We start from the raw sequence: 24,809 nt of genomic DNA, 5'->3' as shown, positions 1-24,809 counted from the left end.
TGATCGACGGCGTACCACTGAAAACCGGCACTCCGGTTCAAGGTCGTCGGTCGGGGAGGTCTTCGAAGGCCGTAACCTCCCGTGCTTTCTTCTCACACACACACACACGCGCGCGCGCACGCGTACATTTGGGCGTAAGCACAGACGTGTACTTACGCTCGTATACCCACACCGAGGCATCGTGTCGTACACACGCGCGCACCCAAACACACACTTTCTCTTTCGTCCGCCGCCGCCGAGCCGGATCGACTCCCCTGGCACCGGTTACCTCTACCTCGGTACCGGGGGCCCGGTCGCAGCAGATACCTGTGTCCGTACACCGTCCGCACGACGAGATAATGTATAATATAATAATATGTATAGATGTGCGTACACACACGCGGCCTCCCACTCGGCCCGCCGGATGGTCCGCTCTGCGGGCCCGTACCGTCTCGATCGCCGCCGTATAAATAGCCTTCCCGACCGTCGGGTCCGGTTCATTATGTCTCCGATCGCGCGATGACCGACCGCGCACCAACGACCGCGTACTAATAATATAAGAACATCTCACATTTCTCTCCGGCGAGATCGTCGCGACGTGTGCGAGCGCGCGTTTTTAATCGTTCGGACTCTCTGCATATCCGGATGATATTCGGTTGTTTTTATTTTTTTTTTTAAATTAAATTAAATCTCAAAGGATTTTTCACTCGAGACCTGCGAACCGTTCTCGTTTGGGTCTCAACCCTCCAGCCTGCTGCGGTCCGGCGCCTTTAACCGGAAAGAGTTCCGAGTTGACGATACAGCACGCGCGTCGGCGTTTCAAAAGGATACGCCATGGATTTCCGATTGACACAGGTAAACATCGCTGTGTAGTTATTGACGATCGTCCCCATTAGTAGCCATTCTTCCCGCGAGATTTTATACGGTCGCTGTTTATTCCAACCGTAAGGTCGCCTGCACGGTCGGACGCAGAAAGATTTCTGCGTTGCGAATGACAATAATTAAACTATCCTGTGCTAATGGTTTAAATATTGAGTTTTTTCTATTCCTATATAATATCTGTGTAATGTAGAATCTGCAGTAGTCAGTAGGTACCTACTTTTCACAGCTATTGATGAATTTATTATTTAAAAGACAATTTTGTTTCATTTGAGTCTCTAAATAAATTGGGTGATTATTTTATCACGAATTAAAAATATTTTAGGACGTTATAAATTAAAATTACATTTTTTTTTTAAATATTTATAATTATAAACCTACTATTTTAAATTATTGTATGATTAAATATATATTTAATTCTCATAGCTAAAAATACCAAATTAATATAATCATTGTTTTTATTGTTTTCAAAGATTTTGTCTAGTTAATAATAAAATAATTCTTTTACTTATAAATATATATTTTTTAATATCTATCATTGTATTGTAATTTTTATAAGTGTGTAACATACAATATTGCGACGTATACTTATTTAGTTTTTTTCCCTTGTGGTAAAAAAAATAAAATTTTAGATTCGAAAAAGTGTGAAAGTTATAAGTAAATTAACCACTACATTATTGCATATTAATTATAATACTAAAATTTCATATAGGTATACTGTTTTATTTGTAGTATAAATTAATTTTTAATTAAAATTTACTGAATAATTATTGTTCATTCGGTCTAATTAGGCTACCTATGTTATTTATGTTAAATACATAGTTTTTAGGAATCATCTCTTAGCAAAACTATTTAGTGTGTAGTTAGTAATTCAAGAAAAGCTATGTAATAAAAATGCAATATTTTAAATCAGATAAATGGTAATGTGTCTAGAACGGAATATTTTCTTAATCGCACAGATCTCATTTCCGCTTTTGAGCGTGACTTATCCTTTTATAATGGTACTTATTACTATTGTAGATAATTTGGTTTGTTGACAAATGTTTGTATTACAACTCATTAAAATAATAACGATAGTATCAGATAAGGTTGTTTAAATAATAACTTTATTAATATTACATATCGAATGGATATTCAATACTTAGAAAGGAATAACTTAGTGTATTTGTTACGGTTATTTCTATCGATTTTAATGGCTAATTCAAATTTAAATTTGTTTTACAACTGCACGAGACATAACAAAACAAATAACTATCTTTACAATATATTATCTTGACTAATATTAAGATACAATAATTTATATTAATAATTTATTTGGAAGATATTTATTTAAATTATGTTTACAGTACGAGTACTATATTATTTTAAACTAAACTTTGATGCTGTGTCCTTAAGAATAAAGAAAGTTATTGGTAGTAAAATGAATACCTAGAACGATATCATAAACCAAGAAAAATTATATTAGGCAATCACATTACACATAATATTATATTCATAATGTTTATGTATATTAATGTAACATAAAACATTCAATATGAGCCTATGGGACGTAAATGGACCTTTGAATCTGGGTTATAAGAAAATAGGGCTATTATTTATTTTCCTCAGGCTTTGAGTTAAATTATACGATTTGCAGTTTCAGTTGCCAAATTACCAAAATATAATAATAAAATATGAAACGGTCATATTTATTTTGTTGTTAGTTTTTTTTTAAATTTTTAATCATGAAAAATATCGTTATTTTAATAGCTGTTTGAGATAGGTAGATTATTCATCAAAAATGTACTACATACTATAATAAGCAGATTTAAATAATAAGTAGATTATATAATTTAATGTTTAGATGTGTGTTCCATATAAATTTAGAATTGCTCTTTTATTAAAAACTAAGAATTATTAAAAAGTGATTATTATAAAAGTTTACGTACATGTTGTGACATGTGTCGCAAATACTTATTATATATATTACATATATGTATATATATATAAATATACTAAATTGCATTTTTTTTTTTTTTACATCAAATTATAATAATATAATATTATTTATGAGTGACGCAAATCGTTTCAACAACTACCAATATGACGATTAAAATTAAATTTAAGTGTAGTTTATACGTCTTAGCTAATGAAATAATTACAAATGATAATATTGTATATTATATGAATTGTATTCTACTGTATGCTATTGAAGCATTTTTATTTTCTCCACTGAAAGGCACTGAGAGAAATAGTATGACGGTGTTTTAAAGGTAAGTTATCCTGTTAAAATCAGAAATCACACACCCCCTACTCGTACCAATACTACAATGGTTATAAACGATAATAACAGAATGTGAGGAGAATATATGTCTCATATAGGAAAATATTCAATCACATTCATTCGCTTTGTTACCCCCGTCGTCATCCGGGGGAAAACTTGTCGCATTAGCTGGAGCCGCTGAGTAGCATACGAAATAAGGGTAGTATAGTGGTTTTCTTTTTTCTTTTACTCTATTATTATTATTTTTTGTTCCCATACCGTCTGGTTGTTTTCCATTCCGTTTCCCGTAATTTGCCATTCACGAAATAATCAACAATCGGGGGTTGTTTTCTGCGATTCCCTCGCCGGATATACTTCCGCGCGCGCCGAGTCAGGTCACGTTCTTCCGGCTTTCCAGTCGAAAAATCACAACTCTTCTATGTGCGTATATACATGTACAATGAAACCCGTTCTTACGTCGCGTATTATATCGATCATGTTATTATTGTGCGCACGTATAATTAATGGGCGAACGTCGTCGTTTTCGGTCTCCTCAGGGCTTCGGGCCAATCATCTGGTGTGGGATTGCCAGAATGTGTCTACGCTCCATACTACCGGACTGGGTTGGCGAATAATGATTGTGCGGAATAGAAAGCTGCCGTAATAGTATTATTATTATAGTGTTGTTTGCAAAAAAAAAAAAAAAATATTCGCTTAAACTGTGTTGAACTTTGAAGGATTTCGTTTTATAGATAATCGCCCGTGGACCGTAGGCAAAAATGATTTTCTACTTGATGTAATGTCCTACAAATCAGTAATCGCTTTGTAAATTGTGGTAAAATGATATACCGCGGTATCTACATAAATATTATTCACGTTGATGTGTATATATTATTTTCTATTATATTACACATTTACACGTGTATATGAATATAGAATTTAAAAATGCCTATACGAGAAGTATTGGGATTATTTACATGTAAAGGTTTACGTAAGTCCAATTTAAATTTCTGATTAGAATTCTTACATTGATTTGTTGTATAACATTTTAAAAGATCGGGTATCCGTTTCCCTTTGTTTATACTTTTTCGGTAAACATAAATAATTAAAAACTATGTTCGTTTCTAATATAGAAAAAAAACTACTGGCATTTTAAATTTGTTAAAAAGATACTATTTAATATTATAATAATATTCATAAAAAGTTTAAAAACAAATTATTTTTACTATTAATTTTACTATTATTAATGCAGTGGGTTGAATTAATTTTTTCCGAAAACATTGAATTTGAAAATGTCATTGCCTTCATAAATCATAATAATATACGTTAAAAGTTTCAAATACTCATGAATAATATTTATGAAATAACTAAAATCTTTATTCTTTATTTAAATATCTAATTTCATCCAAATACGAACTTAAAATATTATTAAAAAATTGTATTGTATATTTCTAAGATTTAGGTCACACTGTGAACTATTCATAAGACATTTTGTATTATATTTTCAATCTTAAAATATACACATTGTACATTTTATACATTTTTAACTATAGAATTATTTAAAAATATTCATAATTTTATTAAATTGCTATAATTGTGATTTATGAGGTAGCTTGTATTACATTTCTATTAATATTTTAATTATAATTTTTTTTATCGTAATTTAAAGTAAAAAAACTAAAAACAATAATTTAAATTGTCTATAAATACCGCAAAAAAGGCTTAAATATTTAGAAAGTTTTACCATATGTAGGAAATGATAATTTAAATACATTTAGTAAAATTTCAAGGTTCTATGGTAATTTGTTTTTAAATTATTTATATATACGTATATATAAAACGAAATCGATTTTCTTGAACACTCGTTTTGCGTAAAAATTCTTATTTTCCTTAATTTTTTTTAGGACTCTTTTATTTCTGATCCTCTCCCTCCAAAAGTAACTAGTTCCAATTCGCTACTGGAAACCACCATTAATGTCGAAAATAAAAACATTATTATTATTCCAAAAGTTACAGATGTGATAAACAAGCATAAAAATGAAAAAAAAAATTTTAAAAAATTGTACATAATTTTAAAATCATTATATTCATCGCTCCGTTCAGAATATAAAACCACAAACAATCTACTTCTAAGTCATATTAAAATATTTGTTTTTGAGCATTAAACAAAACGATTCATTCAAAATTATTATTTAGGATGGTTTCACAAAGAATACAGTTAGAATTACTGTGATTGACACATTCGATTCGATGTTAAATAGGTAATTGTTGACGGTTGAGTATAATTTTTAAAATGTAATGACATTGTTATAGTATCACCCATCACAGAACCGATTATAATGAGAGTGATGCGAATACAGTATACGATATGCACTTTATTTTATATCGTCAACACTGTTCGGCAGTTAACGTAACGCATTTTGACTACTGAAAATTGACAGTTTTGAATCCTGTGCGCGTTTAGTACCTGTAAAATGTGATTGATTCAATCAACGATTTTACACCATCAATCACGTAATCGCGTTATTAAGTTAATAGTAAATTGTTTTTAATAGCCAGTTATATAAATACTAAATTTGTCATTTGCTATACGAAACGTGAGAATTTAAGTCACCGCAGGTACCTATGGGCCGTGATGTATATTTCATTTCATTGTAAAAACACAATATCTGTATAGTATGCTGTTTAATTTAATTTTAATATATAATTTGTCACCCGTGTTATTACATGGGTTATTATGTTCTATTAATTAAAAGTAAACGACATGCAGCCATGTAGTACATTATTATGGACTACGCGCGTATTATTATTACATCTATGGTTACTTATTCCGGATTTCTCTCGACCGCCGAATAACGTTGTACAATATTTCGCTATTATTATTATTATTCTTATTATCATTTTAATTTAGTCGTCTTCCCATGGTACACACACACACATGTTCACGGGCTGTAAATCGAAACGTTTTGTGCGATGTAAAAATACGATATGCGAGAATGAATGGATGAATACAATTATTATAAAAACGTAATTACACGGATATAAATACACGGTATCTAACTAGTTTATAATAGTCATACGCTCGTCTTATCATTAACGTCTATCATTACACACGTACAACGCTAATACCGAACATAATAGTTCGTGTTACGCGTGTGCTGGCTGCTGGGTGTTATATATAGGTATAATAATATTATCGTACACACGCAAAATTAGTAAACAGTATGACGGACATAAAAATTGACCATCGACACTTGTACGATATAATACGTCATATATTACAACGGTCGCAAAGGCTATGTAGACTATGCTTTAGTTTCGTATTGTTGGCGAACCTATGGCTGAGCTATTATAATCGTTTCAGAAAATTGCGAATAAAAATTATCGTCGCGGGATAATAGTATTATCCTATGATATTATTATTGTTCGACTAGGTCGTATTGCGTTTACGCGCACAAAGCAGATTTTCATTTATTGCGCACCGTTAGAGTTAGTCTTTAGATTATGATAATAACAATAATAATATGTGCGACGAGTTTGCTACTATTAGCACAAACGGTCTTCGGGTCCAGACACCTCTCCTCCGCCTAAAAAGCAGGTAATAGCACACCGTATCGCGTAAATCGTCGTAAATCGGCAAAATTAATTACCCGGCATGCGATTATCCTCGAATCGCGTTCTGGCTGTACGCAACACGCAATACCTACCTATATATATATATATAGGTACTATTACCTTCACGCCAACGACCGACGTCGACGTATCGTATTTATTATAATGTACAGATGGGTACCCACTGCGGTGCATTCGGAAAGGTTTCTCTCGCGCGGTAATAATATATTATCGATCGATCAATCGCAGGCACTTTGCATGGTAAATATACGCACATTGTTACACCGTCGGCGATAATATGATACGGTAAAAGTGTCGTCTACCACAGGTACAATATATATACATAAATTAATATAATATGTACCGGTAAAATTGACAGGACACACGTCACGTCAATCATCGCGCGGTGCGGTACAGAAACGTTTGAGCACCGATTTCCGCGACGATTATTTTTTCCTTTTAGTTTTTAGAAAATGCAAGTGTTACACACGAGATCGCACACAAAAAATAATTTACGATTTGAATAATATTTATCAATGGCCCGTTATATGTCGTTCACGTCGACGGCGTCCGCCAAAGGTTTTTTTTTTTTTTTAATAAGGGACAAGAGGGCATATTATTATTATGTGATTTATGTATATGCGGTGTATTCTTATTATTCACAAATAGAAAACAGTTCAAATAATTTGAAATTCAAACGGTTCGTTTAATACTTAACCTTAACAAAAAAATTATTCATAAATTTAATACAAATTGCAGATTTGAATACTAATTCAATATTATACTATGTACGTCTTAAATCGTAATAGAATAACCCTATAGATCGTTATGGCTGTCGACCCAAAATACCTGAAACATCGTGAAAATCGTTAAGAAAAAAAGTCATAGTAGTGGAAACCGTCTTTATCTGCTCCTCCCCCATGCCATCCGGTTGTTGATGCCGTCGTTTACAACGCGCTGTCGAAAAATCGACCTGTCACGTACCCGTATCGACGGTCGTTGTCATCGAATTTTTCGGGAAAACACATTATTTTTCGTGTAATGTAAATGGCCGACGTGCTATACCCTCTGTACAATGATTTGCACCTACCTATTTTATGTACACGCGCAATACGTGTCCGTGTACAACACGGAGAGGTCGTCCCCCGAGGGCGGACGTGCAATTTACAAACTTCGACGGAGTATGGGCGACCGTCGCCGCGATAATCGCAACGGTGACAGTTTTCTTTTGCTGACCTCGGGAATAGAGAGAAATATCCGCCTGAGAAAGGGTATTCTGACGAAACATTTTCCAAACGCTGAAATTTCTTTTCGATCGCAATCGTCGTTCAACATACTATATAAATATAATATTATGATAAAATGTGTATTTATCGTGCACATAAATGGTTTTTAAATACCGATACTTACGCACTTGTCCACTGGAGTACACTTTGCAAATAGCCAAACAGACAGACCCGATCAGCTCGTCTTTATACGTATTGTTGTATTTTAATCGACTGGAAAAATATGGTTTCTATTATATTACAACGATCAGTGCTCGTTTTGTTGACCTTTCGCTGTGCATTCATAATGTTATCGTTTGTCCGATCTCGGGTCTTGGACACAGTTTAGAACGGCTGTACAGTAGCGATTTGTCGTTATTTTAAGGTCCAAAAAGTGAAAAAAAAAAATAAATGTTATAAAAATAAAACGTCCGATATAAATGGAGTATTACGCTCGAAAATCGGTTCATCGAACACATTATGTCTGCTGCACGCCTCTGCTTTTTAGTTTTTACGCCCGACTACAATGGCTGCGATTAAGTATTGGTTGAACGGTTTACTCACGTGTGATGGGTTACAATCGTTATATATTATATTCCTTTTTACTGCTAAGATTCTGTGAATAATATTATTATAACAAAATATTCACTTTCATGATAATTGTTTTACTAGACTAGATGTTTATGTATACAGTTAAATTTGTATCGTATAATAATAATATATATATAATATATACGTTCAATACAGTTCGCTTAAACGCGGGTTTTATATGTTTTGTATTTGTACAATCAATTATATCAAAATATTGTTTTATATATCTTTTGTTCTTTGACGTTAAAACAGATTCACGCTGTCATTGTATTGTATCGAAGGTACTCGCTCGTTCGTTTTCTATATCGTTATTTACTCGCGATTTTCACGAAATCTACCTCTGATTTCTTTACCATAATATATTGCTCTCCGAAGAAAACCAGAGGAGGAGATAACGAAAATAATACATTAGTATATTACAATGCATTTGCGTTTAATGTGCTTTTAATTTTATTTGGCGCGTTGCGTTTGAAATATCAAAGAGATCACGTGTATATTAAAATATGAATGTGTGTGTATATAGAGTTGCACTGTGCAAAGTACCTATCTCTGCGGTGGTATAAACGTATAATCCGATAACTTTAGAATTAATTAAATTTAATAATCGCGTATAGTTGTTATAACTCATAACCACTGAAATAACCCAATTTAAATATAGCAACGAAATCATTTCGAGAGATTACGATTGTAATACACTGGCGCGCGATATGTTCACCGTAGCCCATAGGTAGGTTGTTATTGTTTAACTGGTTGTCTCGCACTGCGATCGATCCATACGGATACACATAATAATAATAATATCATGGTGTCGGTATACCGTCGTCTATAGTTTGGGAGTTTAAAGTTTCTAATTGAATTTAATAACACGCGTTACCCGCCATTACTTGAAATATTTAAAATTTAATATTATATGTTACGCGCTTTTAACAGTTTCACTCGATATCCAACGCCGCGGCGGATCACAGTCAGTTTTTAATAATAATAATAATATAACTCTCGTTTTACGTGCTCAGACGATGGGAACCTCACGCTTTACAACTGTTGTACAGACGAGCAGTCGTGATATTTTATCGATCGTATTGTTTTTCTATAATCGAAGCTGCAGTTTACGGGCTCGAAAATATGTATGTATTACAAAAAAAAAATAATAACAAACGTCTATAGTCGACCGTTCAAATAGAAATCTGTTGTCGTAAGACAATGCGCCAAGAATTATTTTTGCATTCTCTGTGCAATTCTAATTACTTATACACGGCGGCGGCGGCGGCATCGTATGCGTGTGTATATATGTAAATTCCATTCCTATTATGACGGTCGCGTTTTCTCTCATTTCACATGCATCTTCTAACAATGTTACATACCTACTTGTGTTTTTTATGTTTATTCTTTTTTTTTTTTTTTTTTTAAATAATAATAACTAACCGAAAATATATTATTTATTGCATTCGACCGCTATTTATATTCAAGAGACGCGTTTAGATGCTTTTCGTCGATATAATAATTTATATAAGTCCTTTCGGGCAGTGTATACATACTGACCCAACTCGTAGTCGATAGGAGGCGATCGCGAGTATGCAATACTTCAAAATTCGATATGCGATTAGAATAATAAATAATAATATTATGACACTATTATACAATATCATTATCGTTACTTACCCTTCCTCCCACACGATGGGAAACCATGACCGTAAAAAAAGACTAGTTTTCATGTACCATATACCATATATTTACACATATAATATATGTACACAATATATAAGTACGATTATTGTGATTAAAAAGTTACCCCACACTTACACGTTATTACTATTATAATTTTATTTAAATTATAATATGGTTTAGCTTCGGCATAATAATGATAGTATAATATAAAATGTGGTTATTTGCGGTGGTTATACCGTAATACCTAAAACTATACAAAGCTGGTCTATCGAAAAAAAAAGTTCAGTTCGAATGTATAGGTACCTCTATAAACAGGGGGATTCGTAAAGTATGCTCTACTGCAATTTTGCTTCATTAATGAATTTATTCAAATTTTAATTTTTAAAATTTTTAATAATACTTGAGCGTCTCGAGTTACATAATATTTTCATTTATTTCGATTTGTCTATACATATACCATTTAGGGATTACTATTTGCCACAGAAAATATTTTTAATGGTATAAAAATCTATATATTTGAAAATTTGTCTTTAACACAAATTTGTCCTTACGCACACTGAAAAATTTCAAAAATTTGAAATTAAACTAATTAATTACTAAAGGAAAACTGTATGTAAAAATAGTATAGGTTATGTAGGAACATTTGTTATAATATGGTCATTGGTCGTTAATCGTGTGACGTATTTATATATTCTCATCGTTATTGTCATTGCAATCAAATTGCATCCAATTTGTCGGTACACGTATAACGTTTATTTTTTATTTGTTTTTTTACAATCCTCATTTCTTCTCGTTATTATTGAGTTTTTCAATAAAGCTGTTATTATTGTAACACGCAAAATTGTTTAATCTATCACCATTATCGTATTTATTGTACTTCCGTATACAGCATAATATAATATAAAATAAATAAAGTATTTCAATACTGACTTGGACATGATTGGATATCATAATTTAACACAACATAATATTATCGCGTTTCAAAACTATTTGTTTTGGCAAACATATTATATAAAACTGTATTTCAATCGCACCCGCATATGAAATAATATAAAATGTCGTATTTTTTTTTAGCGATTAAATCAATCAGTGTACATTTTACATGTATTATACGCGTTATTTACACCGCCGCAATTTAATGTCAGGTACCTACCTCTTGTATTATAATACAATAATATTATGGTAGCATTATTTTGTCGTTTAAAAAAAGATACGATTCCTTATTGTCAAAACGTTAACAATTTTGTTCAACGATTATTATTCCCTCAATTTTTTTTACTCGACGTCAACGAACAATCGATGTTTAGTTAACTCTCGGGGCCGTTTACGTGATTCGGGTCGTTAAATGTAGTGCGTACAACTGTGAGCGTACAATATGTCCTACCGCGGTGGAGCATTATTATTGTGCAATGAATTGGAAATCCAGTTATTATTATTTGACTAAAACTCCGTGTTATGATCAAATTATTCTTCTTTTTTTATTTTTTATTTACGTTTTATTCTATTATTACAGAAATTCATTTTTCGTAATTTTTAGTTTGTTCGACAAACCGTTTAGTTTTCAATGTTGTAATTATTTTATCGGACAATATAATTGTTGAGTGTCGATTAGTTGTCAAAAACCTAGAAAACTATTGTAAGCCGGCTCGTACAAAGTATAATTAATATAAATGCAAACTGAAATAAATAAGTATGCGCTCGTAGTTCAAAAACCTAAAACTTAATTTTTCAAAATAATTTTTTAATAAATATATTTTGAATAAGTAATTTTTTATCAGGTGCAGTAGATCCAATTTTGGCGTTTGATTCCGAACACGTGTTCTGTCCATAAATCAATAATAATAATAAAAAAAACCGAAAAACTTTCTAATAGGATTGCATTGTATAAATACATGAACATAATGGTATCGTATGCAATTTTCCAAAGTTCGGTGGCATCATCAGTTAAACGTATATGACTTGCTTATTTACCGTGTAAACGTTTTAGAAATCTTGTGAATTCGACATAACACATTATAATAACGGGCGCACAACATTATTGGATACTATTTATGGTCATTCTATGAGTTGCTTGTTCAAAAGATATTATTGGCCGATTGCTTATTTCGTAACAACTCGCACGAATATAAAATCTCCTAAAGCTAATTTAAAATATTTTTATGGAAATCTTCAGAAAAATAATAATACATATTATAATATACTGTTAATATTATCATTGCTTATAAATACTAATAATAATACACCTATATAATCAATATTGTTATTTCCAATAATCGTGTGTATATTTTTTCGTCGCGTTAACCATTTACGTACTTGACGCGACTTACGTAAAAATAAATCTAAATCAACACCATAAACCGCAGTATATACAATACACATATATCTGTTTTTATAATTTAACCAATAATTGGTATTTCGTTACAAAACATCTCTGCCGTCGTAATCATGGAAGATGCGCTCGGTGTTAACTCACACTCACATTTCATTTTAATAAAAACTAGAATTTTCACCGTTACGAGAAGACGCCGCATGGGATTTGAATTGTCTAGCGAGTTCTCAGCATATTATATATACATAAATATTACATAGATGTATTTTTTTCTGCAATGTTTACTTTTCTTTGGAACGGTTTCATCGTTTACGCAAACCTATTGTTTTCACAATGATTTAAATTTCAGTTTCACTCGTGATAATTGTGTATCATAAATCATATTTAATAATATATTTATAGCTATTAAGACACCACACCTAATTTGTAGTCGCCATACCCGTTATAGGAAATTATTTTTGGCCGCTCAACAAAATTACACTAAACTGTAAACGAAATTACCAATGAAAGTTTGACCCTATACTGTAGCCACACTTGTATATATACACAGATATTATATGGTTTTGTTCATACTAGAATGCGTTTTAAACGAATGGGAAAGTTTGAATGAATTGTACAACACATCATTACTAAGCACTACACTTGATTATGGTTGGTAATCGGTATGCTGTTCTTCATCTGTCGAAACAATGTATTTCTAATGCTGTGTGTCATTGTTAACAGTAAATCTTGACGTCACTGTATATAGTTTTTAACCCGAATTATTGGCTAATGAGCAAAAAGGAAAGTCTTATAAATGCAGTTGTTGTACATCTCATTTAATTATTTATTATTATTATTCTAATGAATTATGTTAAAAATGTAATATATAACGTAGGTAGGTAAATATCGTTTTCATAGCTTTGAACTAATATTTGAATATTCTTGTTTCAGAAGTGTTTTGTGTGTCTATTGTTGATAGCCACTACGAATGCCGTGATCAATTCTGGCGCAAATGACGAGAAGTCGCCGACTAGAAGGGATGCAAGTCTTGGCGTACCATCAGATTCGTACGGTGCACCAACTCCTTCGTTTGGTGCGGTCCAGATTAACTATGGACCACCACAGCCTTATATTTCATCTGATTTAAAAGCACCTAACGTTAATTATGGTCTTCCGTCGAACTCCTACGGTCCACCAAAACCAATATACGGGCTTCCAAAACCTAGTTTTAAACCTTTAAAACCAGACTATGGACCACCGCCGCAAGATTCATACGGGTCGCCACCAAAACCAGTATATGGCGCTCCACAAGTACCAAACTCCGTGTACGGTCCACCATCTGGTCCACCAAGTCCTTCTTACGGCGTTCCATCAGTGTCTTATGCTAAAGGGCCTCCGGGTGTACCATCTCCGCCAACCCCACCTCATATATCTTACCACGGATGGCAACCAATTCCGGGTGTATCAATCCCGTATATTCAGAAAAACAATGGTTATGAACAATCGTCCTTGGGAACTGCGTATGGTCCACCACTACCTCAAGGAGGAGGTTGTTGCAATAATAATATTAATTCCATAGATACTTCTTATGGAGGTTCACCTCCACCGGTTTTACCGGCATCAAATTTGGACTATGGTCCACCTAAAGATGGAAATTCTTATCATGGAAACTCTCACGCTCAGTCATTGACAAGTTTATATAAACCACCACCAATCATACCAGACACCAGTTATGGACCTCCATCACCTTCAAAGCAACCATCTGATTCCTATGGTCAATCTAAACCAGAATACAGTCCAACACCCATCGATTCATATGGACCTCCACCCAGTGGTTCTTATGGACCCCCTCCAAAAGATTCCTACGGACCACCACCTAGTGGTTCATATGGTCCGCCACCTAAAGAATCACATGGACCACCACCAAGTGGTTCTTATGGACCACCTCCAAAAGATTCGTATGGACCACCTCCAAAAGATTCGTATGGACCCCCTCCAAAAGATTCTTATGGACCACCACCCAGTGGTTCTTATGGACCCCCTCCAAAAGATTCGTATGGACCACCTCCAAAAGATTCGTATGGACCCCCTCCAAAAGATTCCTACGGACCACCACCTAGTGGTTCATATGGCCCACCATCTAAAGAATCACATAGACCACCACCGAGTGGATCATACGGACCCCCTCCAAAAGATTCGTATGGACCTCCTCCAAAAGATTCTTATGGACCACCACCTAGTGGTTCATATGGACCCCCTCCAAAAGATTCCTACGGACCACCACCTAGTGGTTCATATGGTCCGCCACCTAAAGAATCACATGGACCACCACCAAGTGGTTCTTATGGACCACCTCCAAAAGAATCACATGGACCACCACCTAGTGGATCATATGGGCCACCTCCAACTGGATCATATGGACCACCTCCAAAAAGTACGTATGGACCACCACCAAGTGGATCCTATGGACCACCACCTAAAGAATCACATGGACCACCACCAAGTGGATCGTACGGTCCACCTTCGACTGGATCGTATGGACCCCCTCCCAAAGATTCATATGGACCTCCACCAAGTGGATCCTATGGACCACCTCCAAAAAATTCTTATGGGCCACCACCCAGTGGGTCATATGGACCACCTCCAAGTGGATCTTATGGACCTCCTTCTAAACCTTCATACCACACACCTGAAAAAGGGTCACATGGACCGCCACCAAGTGGATCATACGGACCACCTCCATCTGGATCATATGGACCACCTCCCAAAGGTTCATTTGGACCTAAACCAAGTGGATCTTACGGACCACCTCCAAAAGATTCTTATGGACCACCAAAAGAATCTTACGGGCTACCATCAATTGGATCATTTGGTCCACCTAAAGAATCATACGGTCAACCATCAACTGGATCATTTGGTCCACCGAAGGAATCTTATGGTCTACCATCAACTGGATCATCATTTGGGCCACCTAAAGAATCATACGGTCAACCATCAACTGGATCATTTGGCCCACCGAAGGAATCTTATGGTCTACCACCAACTGGACCATCATTTGGGCCACCTAAGGAATCCTACGGATCACCTTCTAAGCCTGTATATAATCCCCCACCACCAAGTGAATCATATGGTGCTCCATCTAAGGATTCATTTGGACTTCCTCCTCTTAAGGAAACATATGGAATTCCTTCTTTAGGTTTTATAGATAATTCATTACAAATACAATATGGCTCACCGTCAGGGTCTTCATACAATGGACTTCCTCCAGAAGGAACATTCGGTACACCCATAGCTATCTGTTGTGGTACACCCCCACCAGATTTAGCGTCACAAAAGCCTGCAGACTCTCAGTATGGATTAACCTATGGACAAGCATCTGGAAGGCAAATACCTGGGCCAAATCTTCAACCAAAAAATCCAGTAAAAAATAGGGCACCAGTTCCACCGGGTCTTGTAGAATCAACACAGTATAATAGTTTCCAAGGCGAACCATACATACCACCTCCAGTTCCAGAATTACCAGCTGCTGGAAATGATGCATATGCTGCTTCATCAAGTTCTACAGGTTACAGTAGTACTAACAGTAACCCAGTCGTAGAACAAAGTCCAATAGTTTCACAAGATCAACAACAGTATAACATCCCAGCTACACAAGATACACCAAATAATGGTTTATACAATCAAGGACAATCTACATCGTACGCTATACCGGCTCCCGAATCTTATCAGCAAATAACACAAACAGTTTCAGTAAATGAACCTAACAGTTATGTTCAGCCAAATCAACTTTTATTATCAAATATTGACAACTATGGTACTCCACAACAAGCATTTGATTTAAATCAACAAATTGAAGAAAATAAAAATAATCCACAACCGAGAGACGCAGAGAACAATTTACAGCAACCAGGAAATAATAATTATCAACAGCAACCAGGAAATAATAATTATCAACAGCAACCAGGAAATAATAATTATCAACAGCAACCTGGAAATAATAATTATCAACAGCAACCAGATGGAGTGGATGTTAACGATATAGTTAAGTCATTAGGTTTAGAAGGATCCTCTGTTGTCGGTTCAAAATCTGTTGATATAAATGGTATACAAGAGTATCCTGTACAAGGGTCTACTGGTAACTACATGCTCCAAATCCAACCAGGCCAAGGAGGTGGTGAAAACGTAGCTCATGATCAAGTACTTTCTAATGGATTACTTCAAGATATTTTGTCAGCCATAGAAAACCAACAGAAGTCAGATAATTCATACGATAACCAACCACAAGGGTCAGAAGTACGACAAGTCTCAACGGCAGCGACCAACACTAGTACTGAGTGGCCAGAAAATTCTGCAATTAAAAATCAAGAAATGGCTCTATTCTATAGCATGAGAGACGGGAAAGGAAAATCTACGCAAGGCACGGAAACACTTCCCAACGAAATAAACCATTTGAGTGTGAACGAGGTGTCGAATGGAAACTTCGTTTCATACAAGTCACCCAAAGTGAATTATGTATACAGCGACTCATCACCTCAAGCTGTATCACAGGCATATCCACAACAATCGACTCCCAAGACTGATGAAAGCTCAACCGATTCGTTGTCGAGTACAGGAAAATAATTATTATAGTATAATAGACTTATGTATGTACATACATACATATTATATAATACGTTATTATATATGAATATTTATATATATATACTTTATAGTTTAAAAGTAATCCTACTATTATATTTGACAGTTCCAACTCCCCAACCTTTGGTTGCATTCAAATTGACAACTGTAATAACTAATAATACGTAAGAAAGTGCTCGCATTCATAGAAACCGTCATTTAACTGGAATAGCGTATCGCAAAAAAAAGTATTGTGCTTGCATCAGTATGGACATTCACGTACAAAAGCGTTCTATAATAATTGTCTAAATACTTTATTATCTTGACAGGGTAATCGCTCTATTATTAATTTATATTGACGACGTAGTTACCAAGCACAGATTTATTCACGACTAGCTTATCACGAACTCGAAATAAAAACATCGTGCCTTATTTTGTTTTAAATCGTGAACGACGAATATTTTAATCTAAAAAGTGAGAGTATACTTGTGAGTGTAAGGTACGACAGATATAAATGCGAATTGTAACACAATAAAAATAGTACAGAAAGCCATTTTGGATATGAAAATTATTCACGAGATTACTTCGTGTTTTGAATGCAACTGGATGTGTATTTTTGATGATAAATTAAATGAAATCGTTTTGTTTATCAAAAAAATTGGAGTGTTAAATTATTAATATATATTTATGTATAAAATATATTATACTTTATTTAATTGAGTATATATATATACATATATTATGTAATACCGTTTAGCACGATTGCCACTACCAAGTGCCATAGACCATTTTATTATTGTTATCATTATTATTATTATTATAATAATATTCTTAATGTAAAAATACCATACATTTGTTTTTAAATCAACAGCAATATTCTTTGTGTATTATTTAAAATATTCAAAATAATTTACTTTTTTATTATATGCTTTAACTTAAAAATTAAATTTTTTAAATTTAAAATCTTTAATTTTATATTTTATTTTAAGTATTCTATAATAAGTTAATGCATTATAGTTTGTATTAATTTTTAGTGTATAATGTCTATTGAAATACTGTATATAAAATTATGTATGAAAATGTAAACTATTTAATAACAATATATTTGTGTTATTTATACTTATTTATTTCGTCTTCAATAAAGAATTAAAATTATTGTTTGTGTATCGAGTCATGTATATGCAAGCAATAAAATAACGCACAAACAAAATCAGAAACCTAAAACTGAATATTATTAGTTTAATGATGAAATTGTTCAATAACAATTATTATTTAATTATCTTAACGAGGTTTAAAAACAATTCTAAAAATATTAATCGACAGTAATCTATTTATAAGTGAGATTGTATAGGTACCTATTATACCTACATCACAATGCAATAATTCCAGTCATCGGGTAGGTACAGTCGTACATTCATATAATAAAAATATATAAAGTTTAAATAATATTGATAATATGTCTTATTATTGAACACGAAAGAATCTAGATATTATAACTGTATACATATTATTAAATTATGGTGTTTTCTAGAAACTTATAATTTATTTTAACTGCACCCTTTATTATTAATTATTTTATAATATAAAAATGCACTCGATTCGACGACACAAATAACTGCAGAGCTTTTGAAATGTTTTATAAAATTATATTAAAACAAGTTTTTGGTAGGCATTTTAAATTTCATTATAAATCAATAATAATTAAAAACATTAAAAAAAAAACCCGTACAGAACATTAAACATAAATATACTTGTAGTACATATATTATTTTAAATGACTCATAGGTACATTATTTATTGATTAATATGTATTATTTTTTAATCAGTTATCATTAAACTAACTTAGTTTTTGATTTATTTGTAAAATTAATATTACCCAATGTCCGTATTAACATATTATTTAAAAATATGTTATTCTAAGTATATAAATTTATACTTTATTGGTACGATGAATAATTTACGAGATACTGACGAAAATATTTAACAGTATGTCAGTATATTATTAGAAATATGCAAATACTCTAGAATGTTTGATAGTTACCATAATTTTCCTTTTTCGGAACAGCCCTTGGGTACTAATATCACGGAAAATTTTTGTCCTTGACTATTAATATTCGAGGATATAATATGACTATTGGGAGTAAAAGTAACTGAGAGTTATTATTCCCGGTTACAAATTGCCTTACCTAATGTCCCCCTTAGTATAAATTATTTAGGCTAATTGTACTCTTGGGACATAAGGTGAACATTCAGTACAGTATTATTGATTTGTTAATTTGATGTTTAACTACATTTCGAGAAAAAAACTCATCTTAAATATAAGAAATGTTAATTGATTTAGAATGTGCGCTTAATGTTGTAATTTTATAAACAGTACTCGCTTACTAAGACGGAAATTATTATTGAAACGATCATATTTGGTCGTATTAAATTAAATTAAAATGTTGACTTTATAATAAGTGTTTTATAAATTTCAGTTTTAGGTTAAGCTACACATTTCAATACATTAAAACAGATCGATAGACATGGACAAATATAAATATTGTAATACAATTAAATTTAAAAATGTCATCTGTTCGATTTGCGATAATTGGAAAGAATTCCTTTAATTATACTATATATTGTTGATTCGAGTATTTTTTTTTATGGGGATAATAATATAACGTTGTATTTATATTTATACATTTTATAAAGTGTTAATCATTTTCAAACATTTTTAAAGTATTTTAACCACGTAAAAATGTTATTGAACAAAGTAGAATAGTAAAATTTACCCTAATGTCTGAGCCTTAAGTGTAATTATAACTTTATTTTTTTGAAAAAAAAAACGAACCTATTAACTTAATTGTAGAATGTCATAAATATAATTACTTAAATAATACTTGAAATATATTGTAAGTATCTTAAAATCGAACTGTCAAACTATATGACGAAAATAATTGTTGAAAACATAAAATTGATTTTTTCATTATACTATACCGTTTTTATGCCAGTATTTTTGCATAAATTGAATAATTTATTTGATTAAGTAGATACTACATACATTATTACATAATTTTACCAATAACTCATATTTATGAAGCTAAATAAAATAATTGAAAATAACTACTATTTATTTTAACTATGATTATTGCTTTTATTTATTATAAATAATGCAATATCGTTTACACGTATTTACATAATATTCACGTACTTATGTGTTCATATAAATAAGAGGCTGTTATGAATGTAATTTACTATAGTCTATAGTTAAAGCGCTTCAATCGTTTTGTCAAATTCTAAGGTTCTATAGTCCTATTGCTGAATGGCCTATTATTCGTGTGTTTTGTGCATATTTTCTAAATCTTCTGTCGTCTATATAAATTATTATTTGTTTACGTATTTAACAAACTGTTAATATATAATGTTAATAATAATAAAAAAATCGTATTGGCTTAAACACAATCATATAATGTTTAATTTTCATTTGTATTAGTCATTAATGTTAAATAATTAAATTAAAATCGTGCGTTGAATTTGATTGTACGCAGTCTATATTATTCGAAATGTATGTAATATTATAAAAATATGTGTTTGAGTACACAATGAAACATCTATTTATATTATTTAGGTCACCCATACACTATATTTGTTATTCTATCCTTTAAGCGATTATATTGTTAAACAGGTACTGAAACCACACTCGGGAATTAGGTGTTATAAATTAACGTTGATCAATATTTTAAGCACTTTAAATAAAGTGTTTAGATAAAATATTTAATATTTTCAGTATAAATAAATCAGTCACAGTGAAAAGTTCCGTGTGTACTCTGCAATTATCTAGAAAAAAAAAAAATAATACAATTATTATAAAATATCTCGAAATGAGTAAAGTTAAATATTTTTGTTTTTAGTAATTAAATACTTCGCTAATACATATAAAAGTAAAAACTTTGTTTGAACAAATAGGGTGATAAAATCAGTCCTTTTCAATTATAAATATTTTAAATTAAACGTGTTTGATCAAGTCGTGTATTGGTATTTAGAATTCCCATTTAGGACCTTTTATATTTAAGGGTCAATATTGGTTTTAAAAATATGAATTATTTTTTTCATTTAATACATAATATGATATGCTTTCATTATGAAAGAAGTTTCAGAAATCGGTTTTGCCCATAATTCGTGATTAAAAAATATTATTGACGAAACCGAAAACAAGAAGGTATTTTTATTGATTAATAAACGTCTAAAACAAATTGTTGTTCTTTACATTTTTTTGTTTGTTTTCGTCCGTTTTTTTTTTCTATGAAAAAAAACTAATAGTGAATTAACTGTTTAGTTTTTTTTTTCATTACAAGAAAACTGTATAATATTACGATGTGGCAAATTACTACTCGTACAACACGATGAATTATTAATTGTCTGGCAGAGTGTTCTGCTATAATCACTACGTATGTGTACTATGTGAACGTTTGCAAAGTAACTTTTTACAGTACACGAATACATAACGTGTGGGATGCGGGAAAAAATTAAATCTCTTTAAATTATTAATAAATTACATTGTTCACTGAAAATAATACTTCGCGTATTAAGGTATATCATGTTATATAATAAAGATTTTCTCGTCTAATAAAGATCATGCGAAGTGAAAAGTCCATTTCGACGAGTTAATGGATACGGTAAATCGGTAAAATAATAGATTGTGTTAACAGTGTTATTGGTCGGGAACACGAGACTATATTAATATGCACCAGTGTAGTGAAATCTCTTTAAAATAACGCGAAGTAGTTATTAAACGTTTATTAATGTCAAGGTGCGAGTTAAACGACTTCAGGTCAACCCATAGTGAACGTTAAAATGTCATATGGAACGAACAGTTAGATTAAAATATTTTATTTATTCAATACTTATAGTATTTACTTGAATGCAAAGTGGTTGGGCCACACCTAGTTGTCGGTTAAGAGCATTTTTTTGAGAAGGATTGACTTTCCGAAAAAAGAGTACGATATAACTAGACTCCGTTATCCTGAAAAACGAATTAAATATTTACTCGGTAGTCTAGACACGTAAAAATTAAGGACATATTATTATTAATTTTTTTATTTCTTGAATATCTTCGACAATCACATACCAGTTTCAAGTTTTAAAAAAAATGGTGTCTCAGTTAATACTGCAGGTGTAGACGGTGTGACGTTGGACGTTAGTGAAAGTCGAACGTCTGTGTTAGCAAAAAAAAAAAATATTTATATTGTTTGTAGTATAATAATTGCCTATACAAAACTCCTTTAAAATCGTTATTTTTGAAGATATCCTTTCGAACATCATTTATCACGGTCGATTGGTCTATACGAGAATCAAAAAAAATAAATCGAACACGAATATCAGTAGTTAGACACGTATACGTTATAATTGCTCGGTATTATTACAATATTATCCGGTACACCGGTCGTAGTGTAAATATAATAACAATAATTATATTAATACCGTCGTAACATCCGTAACTAGTTATAGTTATATAAACTAACTATATGTAAGTCAAAGCGTCGTCCTGTAACCGACGATGTTTCGACGATGTCATTAAATAGTAAATAATACGTATACATTATACGCAAATTACGCTCATCGACGACATAATATTGCAATATCATGTTTACACACGGCACTCTGATAATAATATATTACACGATGTCCGCGTGTCGTTTAATAATTAGTCTGTCATCCTTCCCGCCAAAAACCCGGCCGATTAGACGTATTATACGTCCGTTTATAATATTATGTTATGAAGTAATTGACCGTTCCCGCGGTTCACGACTGTTCGATTGGAAGCGCGTGTCACGTAACACCGGTGGTAACCAAACGACGACGAAGGTAATTCACCGAGTAAACACTTTTCGCACATATTAATTAACAATATTATCGTTTTCACGTTTGACCACCGACACTATTATTATAACCGTTTAGTATAATAATATAATGTTTACCTTTAATATCGTGAAATTATAGGTACTTACTGCTGCAACTGCGGTCGACGTCGATTTCATTACGAATTAAATATTATGTAAACGGACGCTTACCCGGACACGGATTAACATCGACCCGAGTCTCTTCGACGTAAAATGTATTTTTGGTCGAAACACGCTGTCCGTCATTAAATATATTTTATTAAAATCGGAAAAAAATAAAATGAAAATAGTTAAGCAGGTAGGACGCACTTGGGTTAAGTATATGGCACCAGGCGTTACTGTTGATAAAACAAATAATAACAATTATTAATAACCCACAGTATAGTTCGATAGACGTCAAAATATAGTGAGCAGCTTTTATTCGGAGGAACCAAAACGGTATTCCATAATAGTATAATAATATTATACGAACATAATTTTAAGCAGTAAAAATAATATAATAACGGTTGACGGTTGTTGATAATAATATTACATTTATATACGCATTGTGACATAACGCGCTTGTTAAGAATATATAGTGCCATATTTTATTGGTTATAAATTTAAAATTGTGCAGTTTATAAAAAAAAATATCGATATTCGTTAAAAATAAAAATAAAACGAAATTATAACTATCGTACGATATAATACTATATTATATAATCGAATTGGGGCCTCTATTTCTCGCGAGCCCCCATTGGCTCCTCTTGTCCTGCAGTCCTGCGCATATCTAAGTGTTATGGCGGAACTTTTGCGGTAAAACGCCATAACGATAAAAAATAATGTACTCCAAAAAAAAAATAATAAATAAATAAAAAATAAAAACGAAACGGAGCTTTGCGTAAGAGCCGTGGAAAAAAGTCAACGGCCGTGTACCGTAATATATAATAATAATACTAAAAAAAATCGCTTTGGCGGAATACCTACCCGACGTCGTCCGGACTGCGCAGCAAGTGGATTTTCAAATTGAATATTATCACTATGCGATTCGTTTAATTTATATGCATCTGTTTGTTCGTTTGATATTAATTATTATAATAATATATTACATAGGCGCGCGATCACCCACGCGGATGTCTGCACAAGACGCTCTCGCCGTGCGCACTTTCGAGTCTCCTTAACAAACGTATTCATTTTATATATTATTATTATTACATAATAAATTATTTGCGATATTGTAAAACGCAGACAGAACGCGCGGTATCGTGTTGGTTAATAATAGTTACCCATACTATACGAACGACGACACGTTCAAACGCCACGAGAATATTTACCGTCTTAGATTATTGAAAAATAAAATTCACGATCATACCCCGAAGTATATTATTATTAATTTAGGGAACGGATTTGATTGCAAATTGCATTTTTTTCTGAATGTCCGAAAACATTGCCTTCCAAGCACAATGTTAATTTCATACATCAATTAAAAAATGTAATTTTTATTTTGCATTTTTTGAAATTTTAGTGAATTTTACATGTTTTTAAGTCATTTTTATACAGGAATGGATAAAATTAAATAAGAATGTATGAACACATTCGTTCTAAAAAATTAAAATAAATATTTATTATGTTTTTACCGATCAGATAAACCCAGACGAAATTATCGTTGACACGTGTAGACATACGTACAACAACATACATACAACTTACAACATGTTATTATTACAGGCAATTAGGTAAAGATAAGCTAGATAAGCCATTTATCTAAATTTATCTAAAAGTTCAAA

General features: G+C 32.2%; 1 protein-coding gene across 2 annotated transcripts; it reads left to right on the top strand.

The window, feature by feature from the left end:
* The first annotated feature begins 468 nt into the window (after window positions 1–468).
* LOC132931829 (uncharacterized) lies at window positions 469–18,284 on the top strand. 2 transcript variants are annotated; one of them, XM_060997874.1, is made up of 3 exons: window positions 469–834; window positions 13,496–15,422; window positions 15,468–18,284. In XM_060997874.1, exons 1-3 carry the CDS (start codon window positions 814–816, stop codon window positions 17,162–17,164), a joined length of 3,645 nt encoding a protein of 1,214 aa, XP_060853857.1. In that variant the 5' UTR covers window positions 469–813; the 3' UTR covers window positions 17,165–18,284. The 2 variants fall into 2 exon arrangements, with proteins under 2 accessions (XP_060853857.1, XP_060853848.1); XM_060997865.1 differs by having other exon boundaries at window positions 13,496–18,284.
* Window positions 18,285–24,809: the final 6,525 nt, after the last annotated feature.

The sequence above is a fragment of the Rhopalosiphum padi genome, chromosome 1 (assembly GCF_020882245.1).
Source record: "Rhopalosiphum padi isolate XX-2018 chromosome 1, ASM2088224v1, whole genome shotgun sequence".
NCBI lineage: Eukaryota > Metazoa > Arthropoda > Insecta > Hemiptera > Aphididae > Rhopalosiphum > Rhopalosiphum padi.
The sequence above is the reverse complement of the archived record's forward strand: the minus strand, read 5'-3'. Positions and strand labels throughout refer to the sequence as shown.

Coding starts and splice junctions, on each gene's coding strand:
- LOC132931829 (XM_060997865.1), top strand. CDS start 814: ATGGATTTCCGATTGACACAG. Junction 835..13,495: donor TGGATTTCCGATTGACACAG/GTAAACATCGCT, acceptor TTCTTGTTTCAG/AAGTGTTTTGTGTGTCTATT.